Genomic DNA, 17,040 nt, shown 5'->3' with positions numbered 1-17,040 from the left:
GTTAAAACGGTGTTTTTAACTTGTTTAAACTAGTGCCAAACAAGTTTCAGAATAATCTTATTTCTTTCCTTAGTTTAAACATACATAATGTGATTAACAGCATATCTTAAGGTTATTGTGAAAATGCCTTTACAAATTCCTCTTGCCCCTCTAGATCCACATGCCCAGGAAGCTCAGCTCCCCTCTTGAGAATCACTGGTAACCTAGAGCCTGTTCTTGGTACCACATAAAGCCTGTCATGGATTACTTCAGCACGGTCTACAATGCCATCTTGCCACAATAGAAATTACTGGCTTACTTATTACTGAATTTTGCCTAAGGTGTTCATATTCTTTTTGCTATATGAAGGCCAAAACTCAATATAGTACTTGTTTATGACTGATTTAATGGGTGATATTCCATTTATGTTCGTTTGAACACGTTAGTAGATCATTTTTTTAATTTTACAGAATTATTGGCATATTCAGATAGACTTTTGTTAAACCAATTGGTAATTCCCTGTTATGCTCGTTTCCTGTTATACTTTAGTTTAGTTAGTTTTACTATTTGTGATAGTTCTCTGTTGTCACCACCTGCCAAAACTTGACATGTTCTCATTTGCTTGTTTTTAGTAAAATCTAATTTTGGGCTTTTTATGGGTAGCATAAGATTTTCATTTTAATCTTAACCTTATGTTTTCAACTCAAATGCAACAAATAGCTGTCATATATATACGTGTGTGTGTATATATATATATGTACGTATATATGTATATATTATATATAGTGTTAGAAGTAGCAAAAGATGTGTAGATTGACAGCTCCTGACCTGAAGGTGTAAGGAGTGTAAGAAAATGACGCACTAACTGAAATAGAAAGCCAAGTAACACGTGAAACTTTAAAGAAGGAAAATACAACACCTGATTTGGGGAGTTATGGACAGGAATAGGTGAAGCTTAGGAAAGGTTTTCTAGAGGAGTTGGCATTTGAGCTGGGCTCATACTGTAAAGAGTATTTTTCTAGGGTTTTGTGAAAGTCTATTTGTGGGATAGGTAATAGTCCAAATTAGCCAGAATATAGTGCGTAGGTAGGGAAGCCGTGGGAAATACGGAATCCTATTGAATAAATCCTTGCCAGAGTGAAGAATTTGTATTTAACTTTCTGGGGGAAAAAGTTAGACTTTGAAGGATTTTTAGCAGGGAACTACCACAAGGGTGCTTGACTATCTAAGGCCATCCTCTCCACTTGTGCTTTGGATCCTGTCCCTTCCTCAGTTCTTTGCTTTTGTAATGATCATCTTTCTCTTTTGAATTGTATGTTTCTCCCTTATTGGATAATTTTCATTGGCATAAATACATACATACAGGACATTGAGGATAGATGGATGTGTGAAAAGCAAGCGTAGTACAATGTTAATTATAGAATTTAGTGGTAAATATGTGGAGGTATACTATGAAATTCTTTCAACTTGTATGTTTGAAATTTTTATAATGAAATGCTTGGGGGAAACTCCCTTGAACCTCACTGTCTTTTCAGGCTGTTGCCCCATTTCTTTTTTAAATCAGTACAGTGAAACTCTTTGAAACAATTGTCTATAGTTCCATTCTCTTCTCAACCCCTTTGATTCAGTTCTCAGCCCCAAACTTTATTGAAATGACACTTATCTAGGTCACTATTGAGCTATATCTATGAAAGTCAGTGGTCAGTTTCGTATCCTTATCCTGTTTGTCATTTCAGCAGTATTTCATTCATTTAAAAATAACTGAATGCCTACTATATGCCATCTACTATTCTAGGTTGTTTGGATTTCATCAGTGAACATGATATAAAAATTCCTGCCTGTGTAGAACTGACATTCAAATTCAGAGAGACAGGCAACAAACTAAATATGAAAAATACATAAAATATTAAAGTGTTAAGCTTAAAAAAAAATAGAAACAAGGGAGGGGAATAGGAAATGCTGAGGGTGTTTTTAAAGAAGTTGGTCACGGGAAAGCCTTCATCTCTCCCTTCTTGAAATACTTTGTTCTCTGGACTTTTGTGAGTATACCAGCAAGGTTTTCTTCTACTTCACTGGCCACCCATCAGTTACTGGCTGCTTCTCCCCCAGCTCTCTTAAGCGATGGAGTATCCCCTGGGAGTATATCCTGTTTCTTCCCTCTGTTCTTTCCCCCAGGTGGTCTTATTCAGTCCCATCCTTATGCTACTGCCTTTCCAAATTGTATTTCCAGCCTATAATCAGCATTTAGTTTCCTATTTCTAGTAGATATCTGAAACAATATAGTCAGGAAGAGTAGTTAATTTCCTCTCCCCTGCCTCTACCAAACAACAAACCTGTTCCTTCCTAGGTCTTTACCAGCTCACTAAGGGGTGCCATTTACTCATCTGTTTAGTCCAGAAACCCAGAGTAATTCTTGATTCCTCCTTTTACTTTCTACACCCCACTTTCCTCATCCAACCATCTATGTATCCTGATGACTCTGCCTCTGAAATACGTCTTGAATCCAATTGTTTCTTGCCCCTCTTCACTATTATAGTTGAACCTGCTAGAGCTCTCATTTGGCTTATTGCTGTACTCTCCTAACAAGTCCTTCTGCTCTCTTCCTTGTCTCTGCAAACCAAACAGCAGCCAGAGTGAACGTTAAAGAAAAGGTGGTGGGGGGAGCTATAAATCAAAGCACTCCCCAGCTTAAAATTCTATCCAATGGCTTTCCTCTGCGCTTGAAATAAAATCCATATCTTACCATGATCCACAAAGCCCTTTATAATCTGACCCCTGTATGTTTCTCTTCTCAAATATTCTCTTTCTCCACATTTACTATGCTCAGGTCAGAATTGCTTTTTTTTGCCTTCCGTACACAGGCCAAGCTCATTGCCATTTCAGAGTTTTAGCGTTTGCTGTTCCTTGGACTTGGAATGCTTTTCTCCCAGGATTTCAGATGGCTGCCACCTTAGTGAGTTCTCCTTCATCCTTGATAAGTTCTCCCTGTCACAGCCAGTACATTACCAACTGTGCCAGTCCTGCCTCCATAATAACCTTGCCCTCGTCTCTCTATTCCCACTGCTGTCACTTTATTTCAGACTCATCATTTCCTCCTTGGATTAAAGCAGTCACCTTTTAGCTATGTTCCCAACATTTGGTCTTACCTTACTTTAACCCATGTGGCACACTGCTACCACAGTAATCTTCATTTGTTCCTGCAAGAAAGAAAATCGGTTTTATTTTCTTGGTAGATGAGGAGAAGGCATTTGACAAAATTCAATATCCATTTCCATCAACAGTTTTCTCTGAATGGTGTGATTTTTCAGGTGATTTTAGAAATACTTTTCTCTGTTTTCCAGATACCCTACATTGAATGGTTTACTGTTCTAATCAGGAAAAAAAGTTTATTAAGAAAAAACCATTTTGGATAATCCATAATGGTTGCTGAATTCTTAAAACAATATTTTATTATTGTAAAAGCAGTTTATTTGCATTGTAAAAAATTAGAAAGTAAGCAAGAGTAAAGCGGTAAAAACATATTCCGCAATGCAGAGAGTACTACTGTAATACTTCAGGGCATAGCCATATTGATTTTTACCCATATAGATCTTTTTCCCTGCAAACTTTTTTTTAATGAAAATAAGATCATACGATACATACTAACTTATGTTTCAGACAGTTATCCTCACCTTTCTTAGTTTATTTCATCTGATGCACAGCTCAAATTCACATTTCCTCACTTGACTCCAAAATGTTCTTTGACCAAACTGTTTTCCACCCCAGAACTACACATTGCATCTGTTATATTCCTTAGATCTCTATTAATGTAGTACAGTTCTTTTATTTATAACACAGACTTGTTGAAAAGATTGGAAGGATTGGAAAAGTTTTCCCACAGAAAATGTTAAGATGTGTCTGATTGCTTCCTTATGATGTTGTTTAGTTTTTTCCTCTGTTCCCTCTACTTTTGTGAACTAGAAGGTGTAGCTAAAAAGTTGATGGTTTCAAGTTAAACATTTTTGGCTAGACTTCATTTAGGTGATGTTGTATACTTCACATTACATTATTATCACATGATATCTGGTGATGCTAAACTAAGGTTGACCCCTGGATTAGGGTGGTGACAGTGATCTCCATTTTACAGTAGCTTTTCCCCTTCTTTCTAACCTAGTGTTGTAGTGTTACTGGTGCCACTTTGGCATTATACACATATTCTCTGTCAACCATTTACCCAGATGGTTTTAATGCCAATTAATAATCTTACCTGGGTCAGCATGTCATTAAGGTTTGCAAAACTAGGTTTTCTAATTCTATTTTTGCTTTCTATATTCATTGGATGGTATTCCTCTATTAAAAAAAAGTTTTTCTTCATTAAGTAGGCTTATACAGTTCACACACACAAAAAAAGCTTGCCCCCTTTCTTTCAACCAGTTTTTTCAAAGAAAAGAGTTTTAATAGGGCGAATGGTTTAAAATTTTTAAAAATTTATTTTAGTTAGCATCATTATGGACTCATGAATTTTCATTGGTGCAATGTACTATAATCTGCCAAAATCATTATTCTTTCTGATGCTCAGATTTTCATAACTTTAGTCAACGGGAGCTCCTTCAAGCTGCTTCCTGTTTCCTTTGGTCGTGACCTCATTAATATTTGAGAGCTTCCTTGCTTTCTAACGTAAGATGTCCCAGTTCTCAGACTCATCTTCAGCTTTCCCTGCCACAGTCTTGGAATCAACCACTTTCCAATAATTTCTGGTTCCTTTTAGAAGGCAAGGTATCAAAGACCACCATCTGGGAACTAGAAGTATTTAGTGCATTTAGATAACAGTGGTTCTGGACCATTTGAGAGGATTGGGCTAAAAAGTACATAAAGGGCTTTTTTGGATTTGTTCTTTTTTTTTTTTTAATAACAGCTTTATTGAGATATAATTTACATGCCATAAAATTCATCCTTTAAAAGTGTACAATTCAGTGGTGTTAGTGTATTCATGGAGTTGTATAACCATCATCACTATCTCATTCCAGAACATTCTCATTACCCCAAAGAGAAATCTTGTACCCATTAGCAATCCTTCCCCATTATCTCCTCTTCACCCAGTCCCTGGCAATCACTTATCTACTTTCTATGTGTATAGATTTGCCTTTTCTGGACATTTCATGTGAATGGAGCCATGCAATACGTGGCTTTTTGTGTCTGGCCTCTTTCACTTAGCATAATTGGTCCATCTATGTATGTGTTAGTACTAACATGTATTCATACGTTGTGTTTATCCATTCATCTGTTGATGAACATTTGAGTTGTTGCTACTTTGTGGTTGTTCTGAATAGTGCTGTCATGAACATTTGTGTACAAGTTTTTGTGTGGAGATGTTTTTTCATTTCTTTTGGGAATATGTTTAGAAGGGGAGATTCTGGGTCCTACGGTAACTGTTTAACATTTTGAGGAACTATCAAACTCTTTTCTAATGTGACTCATCATTTTACATTCCTTCTGGCAATAAGTAAGCATTCACATTTTTCCACATCTTCACCAATAATTGTTATTGTTTGTCTTGTTTCTTTTAGCCATCCTAATAGATTGTAAAGTAGTATTTTATTGTAGTTTTGATTTGCATTTCCCTAATGACCGATTTTGAGCATCTTTTCATGTTACAGTAATTTTTAAAAATTGAGTTCATGCTGATATTTTCCATTCGGTTTTAACTTAACTGTGTTTTCACCTTCCCTTGATTTTTGTCATTGTAAGTATTTTTCATTACTCTGAAAATCTTATTTCCTAACATGACTAACAAAATTACTTACTTGTTTTAAGTTACAACATAAAGAAAACTCTCTTAAACTACCAGAACCAATAACATTATAGACAATAAAGCTTTTAAAGGGAATATAAAATTCCTTTGTACTTCTTTTTGGTCCTTAGAATGGATCTCACTAAGAATGTGCAGTCAGAATTTTGTGATCTGAAGTCCCTTGAAGTGAATCATTTCTCAGTATGCCTACGTTACTAATTTAATATTCAGTTAAATTTACTTGTTTGTGATTGTTTTCATTTGTGGGATTTTTAACATTTAGGTTTTTTTTTAATTGGTCATGCATATACATATTTAAAGATCAAAACTATAGAAAAGTATACACAGAGAAATCTTACTTCTACCCCTGTTCCCTGTACCAGTCAGGGTCCCAACAGGAAACAGGTGCCACTATCAAATTAGACAGTTTGAGAAAGATTGATTTACAGAAGTGTGGGAGGGCTATAGAGGAACCACAAGGAAGAGAGGAATCACAGGGCTAGCAGCAGTGGAGCTGCCACTACCCCAATGCCCAGAGAGGAAGGAACCCAGAAGGAACTTTGAAAAGGCAGTGACATTCTGTTGAAGGGCACAGCCAGTTGGAAGCTACCTCCCAGGGAGGAAAGTAGGGAAGTAAATACCCTGACTTTACTCTTGTCCCTTCTTTCCTCCTGCCAGAGCTCCCCACTATCCAAGTCCAACTGGAAGCTAAAAGGCATGAAAGCTTGTGGACAGAAGCAGGGTGAGGAAACAGGTGTCCAACTCAGTTTCTAGGTCCTGCTCTTCTTTACCTGCTGAACATAACCATTAGTTTCTTGACTATCCTTCAGTGTTTATTTTTGCAAATGCTAGCAAATCTCTGTGTATTGTTATTCCTAACCCCTCACTTTTTCTCTAAATAAAAGTTCACACACATATGTTTTACTATATATGCTGTTACACACTTTTCTTTTCTCATTTCTTACTTTATCTTCAGTCCTCTTGTTGCTGTGTGATTCTCCACTGTGTGGCTGTTACATAGTTATTTCAAATAGTCCTGTAATTTTTGGACACAAGTTATTTTCAGTCTTTTTCTGTTAGAAATTACCTATAATGAATTGTATAATTGTGTATTTGCCGTTCTGTAGTAGTGCATATGTATCAGGGAGATAGATTCTTAGGAGTGAAATTGCTGGTTCAGAAGCTAAATGGAGTTATAATTTAGTTAGCTATTGCCAAATTCCCCTTTCATAGTAGTTGTATCATTTTGTACTCTCAACAGTAATTTGTGAGTTACCCCGTTTCCTTCTTGCCTCATCAAAAGAATATATTTTCAAGGTTTTGGAGTCTAGTAGATAAGAAATGGTAGCCAAAACAGTTTTAATTTACATTTCTCTTATTAGGACTGAGCTCAAGTGTCTTTTCATATGGTTAAGGGCTTTTTGTATTTCTCTGAATTACCTTTTTATGTCCTTTGCCCATTTTTCTGGTGGGTTATTGTCTGAGAAATCTTCACAAGACATATCTGAAAAAGTCACTGCTATTCCTAAAATCCTTCATGGCATCACATAATCTGTAGCATAAAGTTTAGTTTCTCTCTTATCATTCCCAGCCTTGCAAGCTCCGCTTCACCTCTGTATAGTTACTTGCCATCTCCTACTGGAATGGTACCTTGCTCTCTCATTTGTACCAATGACCAGGCTCTTCTCTTTTCCTGGAATGGTTATGTTTACCTTCAGCACTGCCTCCCCAAACTTCTACTTACCCTTTAAAACTTAGCCGAGAATTACCTCCTGCAAAACCTACTCAGAGTCTCCAGTAGTTAATACTTCCGTTAAGTGCTTCTGTATTTCTTTGTGTTAATTTTATCTTAGAATTTATTATAGTAAATTATAATTTCCTCCTTTTTTTGAGAAGAGTATAGATTTTGGAATCAGACACCTAACCCCAAACAAAACATATGATTTGTTTGACTTTGAGCCTCTGCTTTTTAATTTATGGAATGCAAATTAAATACCCTTCTCATAGGATTATTGCAAAGACTTAATAGAATGGCAGATGTGGAGTATCTGGCACAAAAGAGGGTTCAGTAAAAATTGATTATATTTCCCACTGTAAGCACTTTTGAAGAAGTCCTGCATATACTTATTTTTAGCCCTAGTACTTAGCAGAATGCCTGATTAATAGGTGTTGCATAAATGTTTATAGAATGAATGAATGAATTTGAAGAGGCAAGAGAGTGAAGGTTAAGTCCAGCTAGGAAGCTCTTGGGAAGCGGGAGGACTCAAATAACTGGGAGGATGGTAAGGAGCGGAATGGAAGAGATATGTAAAATTGAAATCAAAAGGGACTTAGCAGCTGGTTGATAAGAGGGCAAATGAGTGGTAAATACTGAGGTTTTGAGATGAGAGAGTGATATGGTAATTCTTATATCTTTGAATATTTGGTCCATCTTTATCAAGTGATGATAGCCTAGAAGTTAACTCTTTCAGAATTATTATTTTCCTGATGTTGGTTTTGGATTATTTACAGTGGAGGTTCCTGATCTGGCCATAACAAAACTTAACTTGGTTCATTCATTTACTTTCTTTTCAACACTAGTTAGCAGGTGGCACTTAATAAATGCTTCCTGATCATCCTCTCCCAGTTACCCTCATCCTTCAGTTATTTCCTCATGATGCTTACTATAATGTATATCTTTTTGTTTATTGTCTAACTTTCATAATAGATTATAACCTTCATTAGGCAGGGTTGTTTTATCTGTCTTGTCCTTTTACCGTATCTTTATGACCTAGCACACAAAATAATTAATGGAATGAATGAATTTGGATGGGGAAGTGTTTATTTTAGGCAGATTTTTAAATAAGGATTGACCAAAACCAGTTTCTATTTAGTTCTGTTACTGTCAGACTTCAATTCAATTCAGTGAATGTTCATTTAGTCCTATATATGTAACTGTCTACAGTAGCTCTCAGTCTGCAGGTTATCAATTAACCCAAAAAAGCCATGTTTCATACCTGTTAGTTAACTGAGACTTAGCTAAATACATTTGCAGCATTTAGCCACTTCTAGTTCTTTTTAGAAAGATCATAAACTTCTAAAACTAAGCCGTATTTCCAGTGACTGGCAGTATTCTCTTGTTAGTGTTACTTTCCTCGCTTTTGGCACTGGAAGTTTAAATTGCTTGTGGATATGGGGGAAGAAATGTGAGAAAGAAAAAAAAAGTTAGATGTGGTGGTATCTGAAATGATGCTACACCTTGGAAATTGTCTTAGAGCAAACTGTGGCGGTAATAGAACAATTTGCCATTCCTGTCAGAGTCCTCAGGACTACCCCCTTAGGGTGGTTTGCTAGGAGGACTCAGCATATGGTTTTACTCATGGTTGTTACTCATAACAGTGAAAGGAAACAGCAAACTCAGCAAAGGGGAAAGGCTCACGGGGAGAACTCTGAGGAAACTAAGCACAAGGTTCCATGACTCTTCTCCCAGTGTTACACAGGACAGGCTTAACTCCTCCAGCAACAAGTTGTGATAACAGATGTGAAATGTCATCTACCAAAGAACCTCATGAAAGAGTCAGTGCCCAGGGTTTTACTAGGGAATGGTCACACAGGCACCTCTGCCTAGCATGTACTAAAATTCCAGACTCTTAGAAAGAAAGCAGGTATTCAGCATAAATCAAACTGTTTAGGCACAGTCAGACATTCTTATCAGAAAGTTGTAGAAACCCTCCCAGACTCCAAAGCCAGATCCCACAATGCCAGCCAACCTTGTGAGCAGGGCTTTCAGAGGACAGCAGGCTTGGACGTGCTGTGGAACCTTTCTGTACCACCAACTCATACCAATCATAACTATCCTAGCAACCTAGGTCTAGCCCTTGGGAGAATCCTGGAGACAGGATTTTAATTATAAAATGTATAAAATGGGAGTAACGAAAATTCAAAAAAGTTAAGTGTTTTGCCTTGGTATAATACTTAATAATGAGAGAGCAGGGGCTTAGATGCTTAAGTTTAAAATTTAGATCACTTAATACTCTACCGTAGCTGTATAAAAGAAACCAGTGACCTATGTAGAATTGTTCAGGCACATGCATGTTGAATATAGAAAAGATAGACTATTTAGACGTGTGTATTTGCTATATTTTACTTCCATTGGAAGCCTGGTTTCTTTGGCTCTGGGTAAGATTCGTTTTATCATTAAGAATAAATAACTTTGTCTTTCTCTCTCTCTTCTTCCCCAGGAAAATCTAATGTAATGGATGCACTTAGTTTTGTAATGGGAGAAAAAATAGCTAATTTAAGAGTGAAAAATATTCAAGAACTTATTCATGGAGCGCATATTGGAAAACCTGTTTCTTCTTCTGCAAGTGTGAAAATCGTATATGTGGAGGAAAGTGGAGAAGAGAAAACATTTACAAGGATCATCCGAGGTATTTTTTGGTAGATGCTTGTTTAGGAGTCATTTGATTTTTCAAGAGTTAAGTCGAATTAACTGTTTTTTTTCCTTTTGTTGAAAGGTGTGATTTATTATTCCACTGATAGGGTGAATTAGTGATTCCTTTTTTGTTCTTGGGTGGCAGATGTCAGAAGCATGTAATAGAACCTGTTTGATTCTTCACTGGACTTTTCTTTAAGCAGTCATATTTATTCAAATTCCCTTACTATCAAAGGTCATTTTTCTCCCTGGTTATTAGGTTAAAGTGAAGGAGAAAGTCTACCTCAAAGACAGGGATGTTGTAAAAGTCCTTTCTGAGGTTCTTTTTGTATACATGTTTATGTGGTTTTCCTAGTGATTAATTAATGAAATGCGTATTTTTGGTTTGTACAGAGTTTTTTCTATCACCAGAAAGCAACTTGAGTGAAATATTTGAATTTGTATTTTGTGATTTATTCATGAAATCCCTGCATTTCCTGAATAAACAAGATTGAGACCTATTTATATGTGTATTTCCTACCTATGCTAGGAGTTTACAGAGCCTCTATAAATAGATGTTTCTTGGTTTTGTTTTTTGTTGTTACTTGTTTTCATTCTGCCTCTAGAGCATGGTTCTAAGGTTCTGATGTATAAACACTGTCTTATTAACTTTCCTCAAGTCCAGTCACAAATAATTTTAAAAATACTTATTGTATACTTGTACCTTAATGTGTAATTTAAATATTTCACCACTGTATCACCCAGATATTTTCATTGGTTAGTTTTCTCACTTTTCTTTGAGTTTTTTATCAAGTCTGTACCTTAGCCGGAGTCCCTGACCTACTTTGTTTACAGTAAACCATCCTAAATTTATTTTTTCCATCTTTATTGAGGTATAATTGACAGATAAAATTGTATATGTTTGAAGTATATAACTGATGTTTTAATATACATTGTGAAATAATTACCAGTCATGCTAATTAGCGTATGTATCACCTCACATAGTTACTATTTTCTTGTGTGTGTGTAGATGTGTGTGTGGTAAGGACACTGAAGATCTACATTCTTAGCAAATTTGAAAAATATAATACAGTACTGTTCATTATAGTCATACTGCTTTACATTAGATCTCCAGAACTTACTCATCTTGCATAAATGAAAGCTTACATCCCTTGACCAACATCTCCCCATTTTTCCTTACCCCAGCCCCTCAACCACTGTCGCCATAGCCCCTAACAAACATTCAATTTAAAATTGAGTTTAGAGGGGACACAAACATTCAGACCATTGCATCCATCCTACTTAAAATTGCAGTGCCTCTTTCTTCTACACAGGAACCTCCATACCCCCTTCCCAACTCTATTTTACTCCTTAGCACTTAGCACTTTCTCACATATTTATTTTACTTACATATCTCATTTTTGTCTGTCTTCATTACTAGGATATAAGCTCCTTGAGATCAGATTTCATTTGTTATGTTCACTGCTGTAGAATACTCTGTGGCATGTAGTAGACACTCAGTATTTGTCGACTGATTAAATACATATATTAACATGTATATTATTGCATAAGTAGCTATTTCAATAAAAAATCTTATTAAGCTTTCCATAGTTGTTGATATATGTCTGGTATTTATAACAGCCTTTATTCTTTTATTTTAGGGGGATGCTCAGAATTTCATTTTAATGATAATCCTGTGAGTCGTTCTTTTTACATCACAGAGCTGGAAAAGATAGGAATAATAGTCAAAGCACGGAACTGTCTAGTTTTTCAGGTAAGTAGCTGTGGTAGTTTATTTGAGTCATGATCTTGAAAATATATCACTATATTTTATGTGTTGGTATCCTTTACTGTTTTTAAAAGGGAACTGTGGAGTTGATTTCAATGAAAAAACCCAAAGAAAGAACCCAGTTTTTTGAGGAAATCAGCACTTCAGGAGAGCTTGCAAGAGAATATGAGGAAAAAAAGAGAAAGTTACAGAAAGCTGAAGAAGATGCACAATTTAATTTTAATAAGAAAAAAAATGTAGCTGCAGAGCGTAAACATGCAAAATTAGAGAAAGAAGAGGTAAGGTGTCATGTAACCAACTGTGCTGGGTACAAACACTTCCTGTTAGAATTGTAGGTATTGGTTTGGGATTACTAAAAAGATTATTTTAAAAACATAAGACAAATAAAGCCCAATATTCATCAGAGATAAACTTTTTGATGTATTTTCCACTGTTGAGGTTTTTTTTCTCTCAAACAGGTAGAACAGCCTAAACTGCAAAGGTATCTGATTGTCCCAAATAAATTAAACTTGAGGAGTTTTTAATCTTATACGGCAGAGGCTCTCAGACTTTTGGATTTTGTTCTCTTAACACTTTAAAAATTATTGAGGAGTCCAAAAAATTTCTATTCATGTGCGTTACATATACTGATATTTATTGTATTTGAAATTAAAACTGAGATAGTAAAAAATGTATTTTAATAATCAATGTAAAAATAACTCATTACATGTTAGCATGAATAACATTTCTTATTTTTATGAAAAACACTGCATTTTATAAAACTAAATAATTAGCAGAGTGGTATTATTTTACATTTTTACAATCTCCTTAATGTCTGGCTTAATAGAAGACTGATGAATTCTCACATCAGCTTCTGTATATTAACTCTTATTTGTGCTAAGGCCTAACAGCTTTACCCTCCGTTGGCTTTTACACCATCAGTGCAGACGTCAACACAGTGAAAAAGGCAAATAAAATCTTAGTATTATTGTGAAAATAGTTTTGACCTCAGGGGCTCCATGAAAGGGTGTTGGGGAACCCTAGGAGGCACGGCCACACTTGGCAGATGCTGTTCTGTAGGGGGTTATTTCTTGGTGCCCTTCCCAATGCCTAGTATAGCACTTTGTATATTGTTGAGAGTTGGTTGTCTTTGGAGTAATCTTTTTCAAATGAAAATCAGTTTCTGTCTTTGTCTTGCAAAAAACCTCTTCCCAAGCAGTGCTTCCCACTGCACTGGGAATCCAGTCTCCAGATCCAGCCTGCTGAATCGCCTCTTGTTCACCCTAGAAGCTTTCACTTCCTCCGCTCTCCCACCACACTGACCTTTATTACTCATTGAACATATCACGCTCCCTTCTGTCCTGGAGCCTCTTCTATTTCCTCTGCCTCAATACTTGTATACCTACTTTTTACACAGTTGATACTCTCATGCAGGTTTTCATGAAAAAGCCATTTTCTTAGACAGGCCTTTGCTGTCCACGCTCCCAATCTAAATTAGCATCCCCTCCCTGGTAGCATTGCATTACTCTGTTTTGTTTCTTTTGTAGCATATTTTGCTGTATGGAATTATCTTATTTGTTTGCTTGTTTATTGCCTCTTCCCTACCTGCCCATTAGGATAACAAGATTGTAAACTTACAAGAGCAGAGACTGTTTCTATCTTGTTCTCTAATCAATTTCCGCACACAGAATAGGGCCTGGCACACTCTAGGCGATTAATAAATATTTGAAGAAATAAATGAAAGGTGGATGTGTTCCTTATTAGTGATGTTTCTCTGTTCATATTTTTACATGTGTATATTTCCTTGGTTTTGTCAGTGAAAGGTAAACTGTAGTATTCATAATATGCTGAAACAGCTTACAGAAATGTAGAGTTGGAGGACTTTAAACATTAGAAGGACAATTAGAATAGTCCAACTTCCTCATTTTTTACTACACCGTGGCAAATGGCTGTTTTCTGTTACTTGGAATATTTCATTGATTAGGAGCTTTCCTCTCAAAGCATCACATTTCTTTCTTTCTTTATTAATAGTACAAATGGTAAGGAAATTCTTCCAATTTACATATTTAGAACTTTAACAGTCCTATTAGTAGAAAAAATTATATCCTATAAAAGGAATTTTACCTGGAATTACTGAATTTAATGTTGCTAGGGGCCTTAAAAGTCATATAACTTCCTTCAACTTACAAGTGAGGAAGCTGATGTCGGGAATGCTTGCCAGACTCTGAGGTCAAAACAAAAATGAGGTAAGGACTCAGTTAGCAGGTGCCACTTCATGGTTCTTGCCACCATACAACTGAGTGCATGAATATAAAATTGTTTACTGGTTTACTAGTTTATTGTAGAAGTGTATACAGAAGCCTTCTCCAAATAATTCTACTCTTGACAAGAATACCATTTGTTAATGGCATAAATAAAAATTCATTAGAGGTCATTTGTTGGTACTAAAGCTGAGTTTATGCAAGGTCAACTTAAAATATACTCCTTTTTAACTGTTGTTGAATTATACTATTTTATAGGCAGAACGTTACCAGAGTCTCCTTGAAGAACTGAAAATAAACAAGATACAACTACAGCTTTTCCAACTGTATCATAATGAGAAAAAAATTCATTTTCTAAACACTGAGTTAGAGCGTGTGAATAAGGATTTGAGTGTCACGAAAGAGTCTCTTTCTCGTCATGAAAACATAGTTAAAGCCAAGAAAAAGGAACATGGAATGCTGAGCAGACAACTACAACAAACAGAAAAAGAATTAAAGTGAGGTTTTTTTTAAAAAGTTTTTAACAGTTGGATTTTATGTAGATTGATAGAGAAAATAAAAATATAAGTAACATTTTGATTTTTTGAATAAACTTTTTGCCTTGGAATACTTCTAGATATGCAGAAAAATTTTAAGGGTAGTACAGAGAGTTCCCACACTACTCACACTCAATTTCTCTCACTTATAACATCTTACATTAGTAGTACGATATATTTGTCGGAATCAATGAACCAATATTGATACATTATTAACTAAAGTTCATACTTTATTCATATATTTTTAGGTTTTACCTAATGTTGTTTTTCTGATCCAGCATGCTATATTACGTTTAGTCATCATGTCTCCTTAGGCTCCTTTTAGTTGTGCTTGTTTCTCAAACTGTCTTTATTTTTGGTGACCTTGACAGTTTTAAGAAGCATTGGTCAGGTTTTTTGTAGAATGTGTCTCAGTTAGGATTTGTCTGATAGTTTTCTCATAATTAGATAAGAGTTGATGGGTTTTGGGGAAGAAGATAATAGAGGTAAAATGCCATTATCATCACATTGTATCAGAGATGTAAACATATCATATATGTTATATGACTTACCATCTAATATATCATAATATCAAGTGATATTGCTGTTGATGTTGACCTTTTCTTGCTTATCTGTAACTGCCCATTCCAACAGTAGGAAACCTGGGTTCCACTCTCTCCCATCTGTTTGCTTAACTGTTCAATTCCAGTAATTACTTGTGGTGGTATCAGAATTGTTAACCCATATCCTTGTGGGAAGCAGCTTTATCTGCTAGAGTACAATGCTTATGTACAGTTCCTTTTGCTTTTAGTTTTACAAACTCTACTCATTTCCAAAGTGACTTCGGTTAGCACCTTTCCCCTCCACCTTCTTCAGTAAGGTTGTTTCATAACTTTTTAATACAGTTAATTCTTTTGTCACATTCTGTATTCCATCTAGGATCCCTTGGCTTCCTAAGTGGTTTTTAAAAATTTGCATACATTACAGTTCACTTTTGGTGCTGTAAAACCATAGAAGTTTTGACAAATGCATGATGTCATATGTCCACCACTACAGTATCATACAGAGTAGTTTATCACCATTAAAAAATTTCTCTGTGTGTTACCTATTCAGTTCTCCCTCCAACGTCTGGCAATCACTGATTCGCTTAGCTCTGAAAGTCAATTTTTAGCATTTCTTTTCAAATGTATAATTTAATCAAAAGAACTTCTTCCTTTATATATTATACAATTTAATTTCCTTTAAAGCAAACTTTATTTTTCTTTTTAGATCTCTTGAAGCACTTTTAAATCAGAAGAGGCCTCAATACATTAAAGCTAAGGAAAACACTTCTCACCACCTCAAGAAATTAGATGTGGCTAAGAAATCAATAAAGGACAGTGAAAAACAATGTTCTAAACAGGAAGATGATATAAAAGCCTTAGAGACAGAGCTGATTGATTTAGATGTTGCATGGAGAAGTTTTGAAAAGCAGATTGAGGAAGAAGCCGTACATAAAGGGCGAGATATTGAACTAGAAGCCAGTCAGGTGAAAAAGTCAACGTGTGGGAAACCATGTTTCTACGTTTCAGCTTCTCCTTTTCATTAGAAAAAATTTAAAGGATAACATCTCTTTCTGATATTTTAAGTGTTGTCCTCAGAATTTAAGTTATGGGGATTTAGATTCAGGCTATGTATCTAGAATCTAAATGTAATCTTTATTCTAGGTTTTTTTCCTTCATAAGTTTAGATGACGTAACATTTTTGAGCTAATTAAAGAAACTACGTCAATAAGACACATGGTATCATTCTGTAATAAAAGTTAGGTAATTAAATTATATTCTTATGTTTTAGGTAATTAAATTATATTCACATGTAAGGTAGTCTTTTTTTTCTTACGAATGTTGTAAAAACTTAAAAGTCAGATAATATATGGCTTTGAAGAGACATGATCACTTAATTGACAAGGAAATCGATTTACTTAAGATGATTTAAAATGTTAAGTAATGAATTAATATCCAATTTAGTTTATAAGCTTTAATTATAATAAATCGATAGTAGATAATCCAAAAATTTGTATTTGAGAATTTTTAATTATACTCTCAACGAAATTTCTATCATTTATCTCTTCCATTAATTTTATGATAATCTTATATCATAAAATATATACTAAAATAATTGTGACTATATAAATAGAAAGAAGATGTAATTTTCTCTGAACTCCTCTTGCTTCTGGATTATTAATGAGTTTTAATCTGCTTTCTCTTTTAAGAATTTCTTACAGAGACCTTATAGAGTTGGTTTTGAATACCTTATTGATCTATCTAAGCAATTTTAAATAAGACAATGTTTATTTTATGTTCACAGTTCCTTAG

General features: G+C 35.1%; 1 protein-coding gene across 1 annotated transcript in view; it reads left to right on the top strand.

Moving 5' to 3' along the window:
* SMC1B (structural maintenance of chromosomes 1B) overlaps positions 1-17,040 on the top strand; it is a 71,711-nt gene that overhangs the window by 1,551 nt on the left and 53,120 nt on the right. The window contains exons 2-6 of the mRNA XM_010960158.3: positions 9,970-10,158; positions 11,804-11,916; positions 12,006-12,209; positions 14,430-14,668; positions 15,956-16,214. Of these exons, the coding sequence (XP_010958460.1) occupies positions 9,970-10,158; positions 11,804-11,916; positions 12,006-12,209; positions 14,430-14,668; positions 15,956-16,214 (1,004 nt within the window). The remainder of the gene's footprint in view (positions 1-9,969; positions 10,159-11,803; positions 11,917-12,005; positions 12,210-14,429; positions 14,669-15,955; positions 16,215-17,040) is intronic.

This window comes from Camelus bactrianus, chromosome 12 (assembly GCF_048773025.1).
Source record: "Camelus bactrianus isolate YW-2024 breed Bactrian camel chromosome 12, ASM4877302v1, whole genome shotgun sequence".
In the NCBI taxonomy this organism is placed as follows: Eukaryota; Metazoa; Chordata; class Mammalia; order Artiodactyla; family Camelidae; genus Camelus; species Camelus bactrianus.
This window is presented reverse-complemented; position numbering and strand designations above follow the sequence as displayed.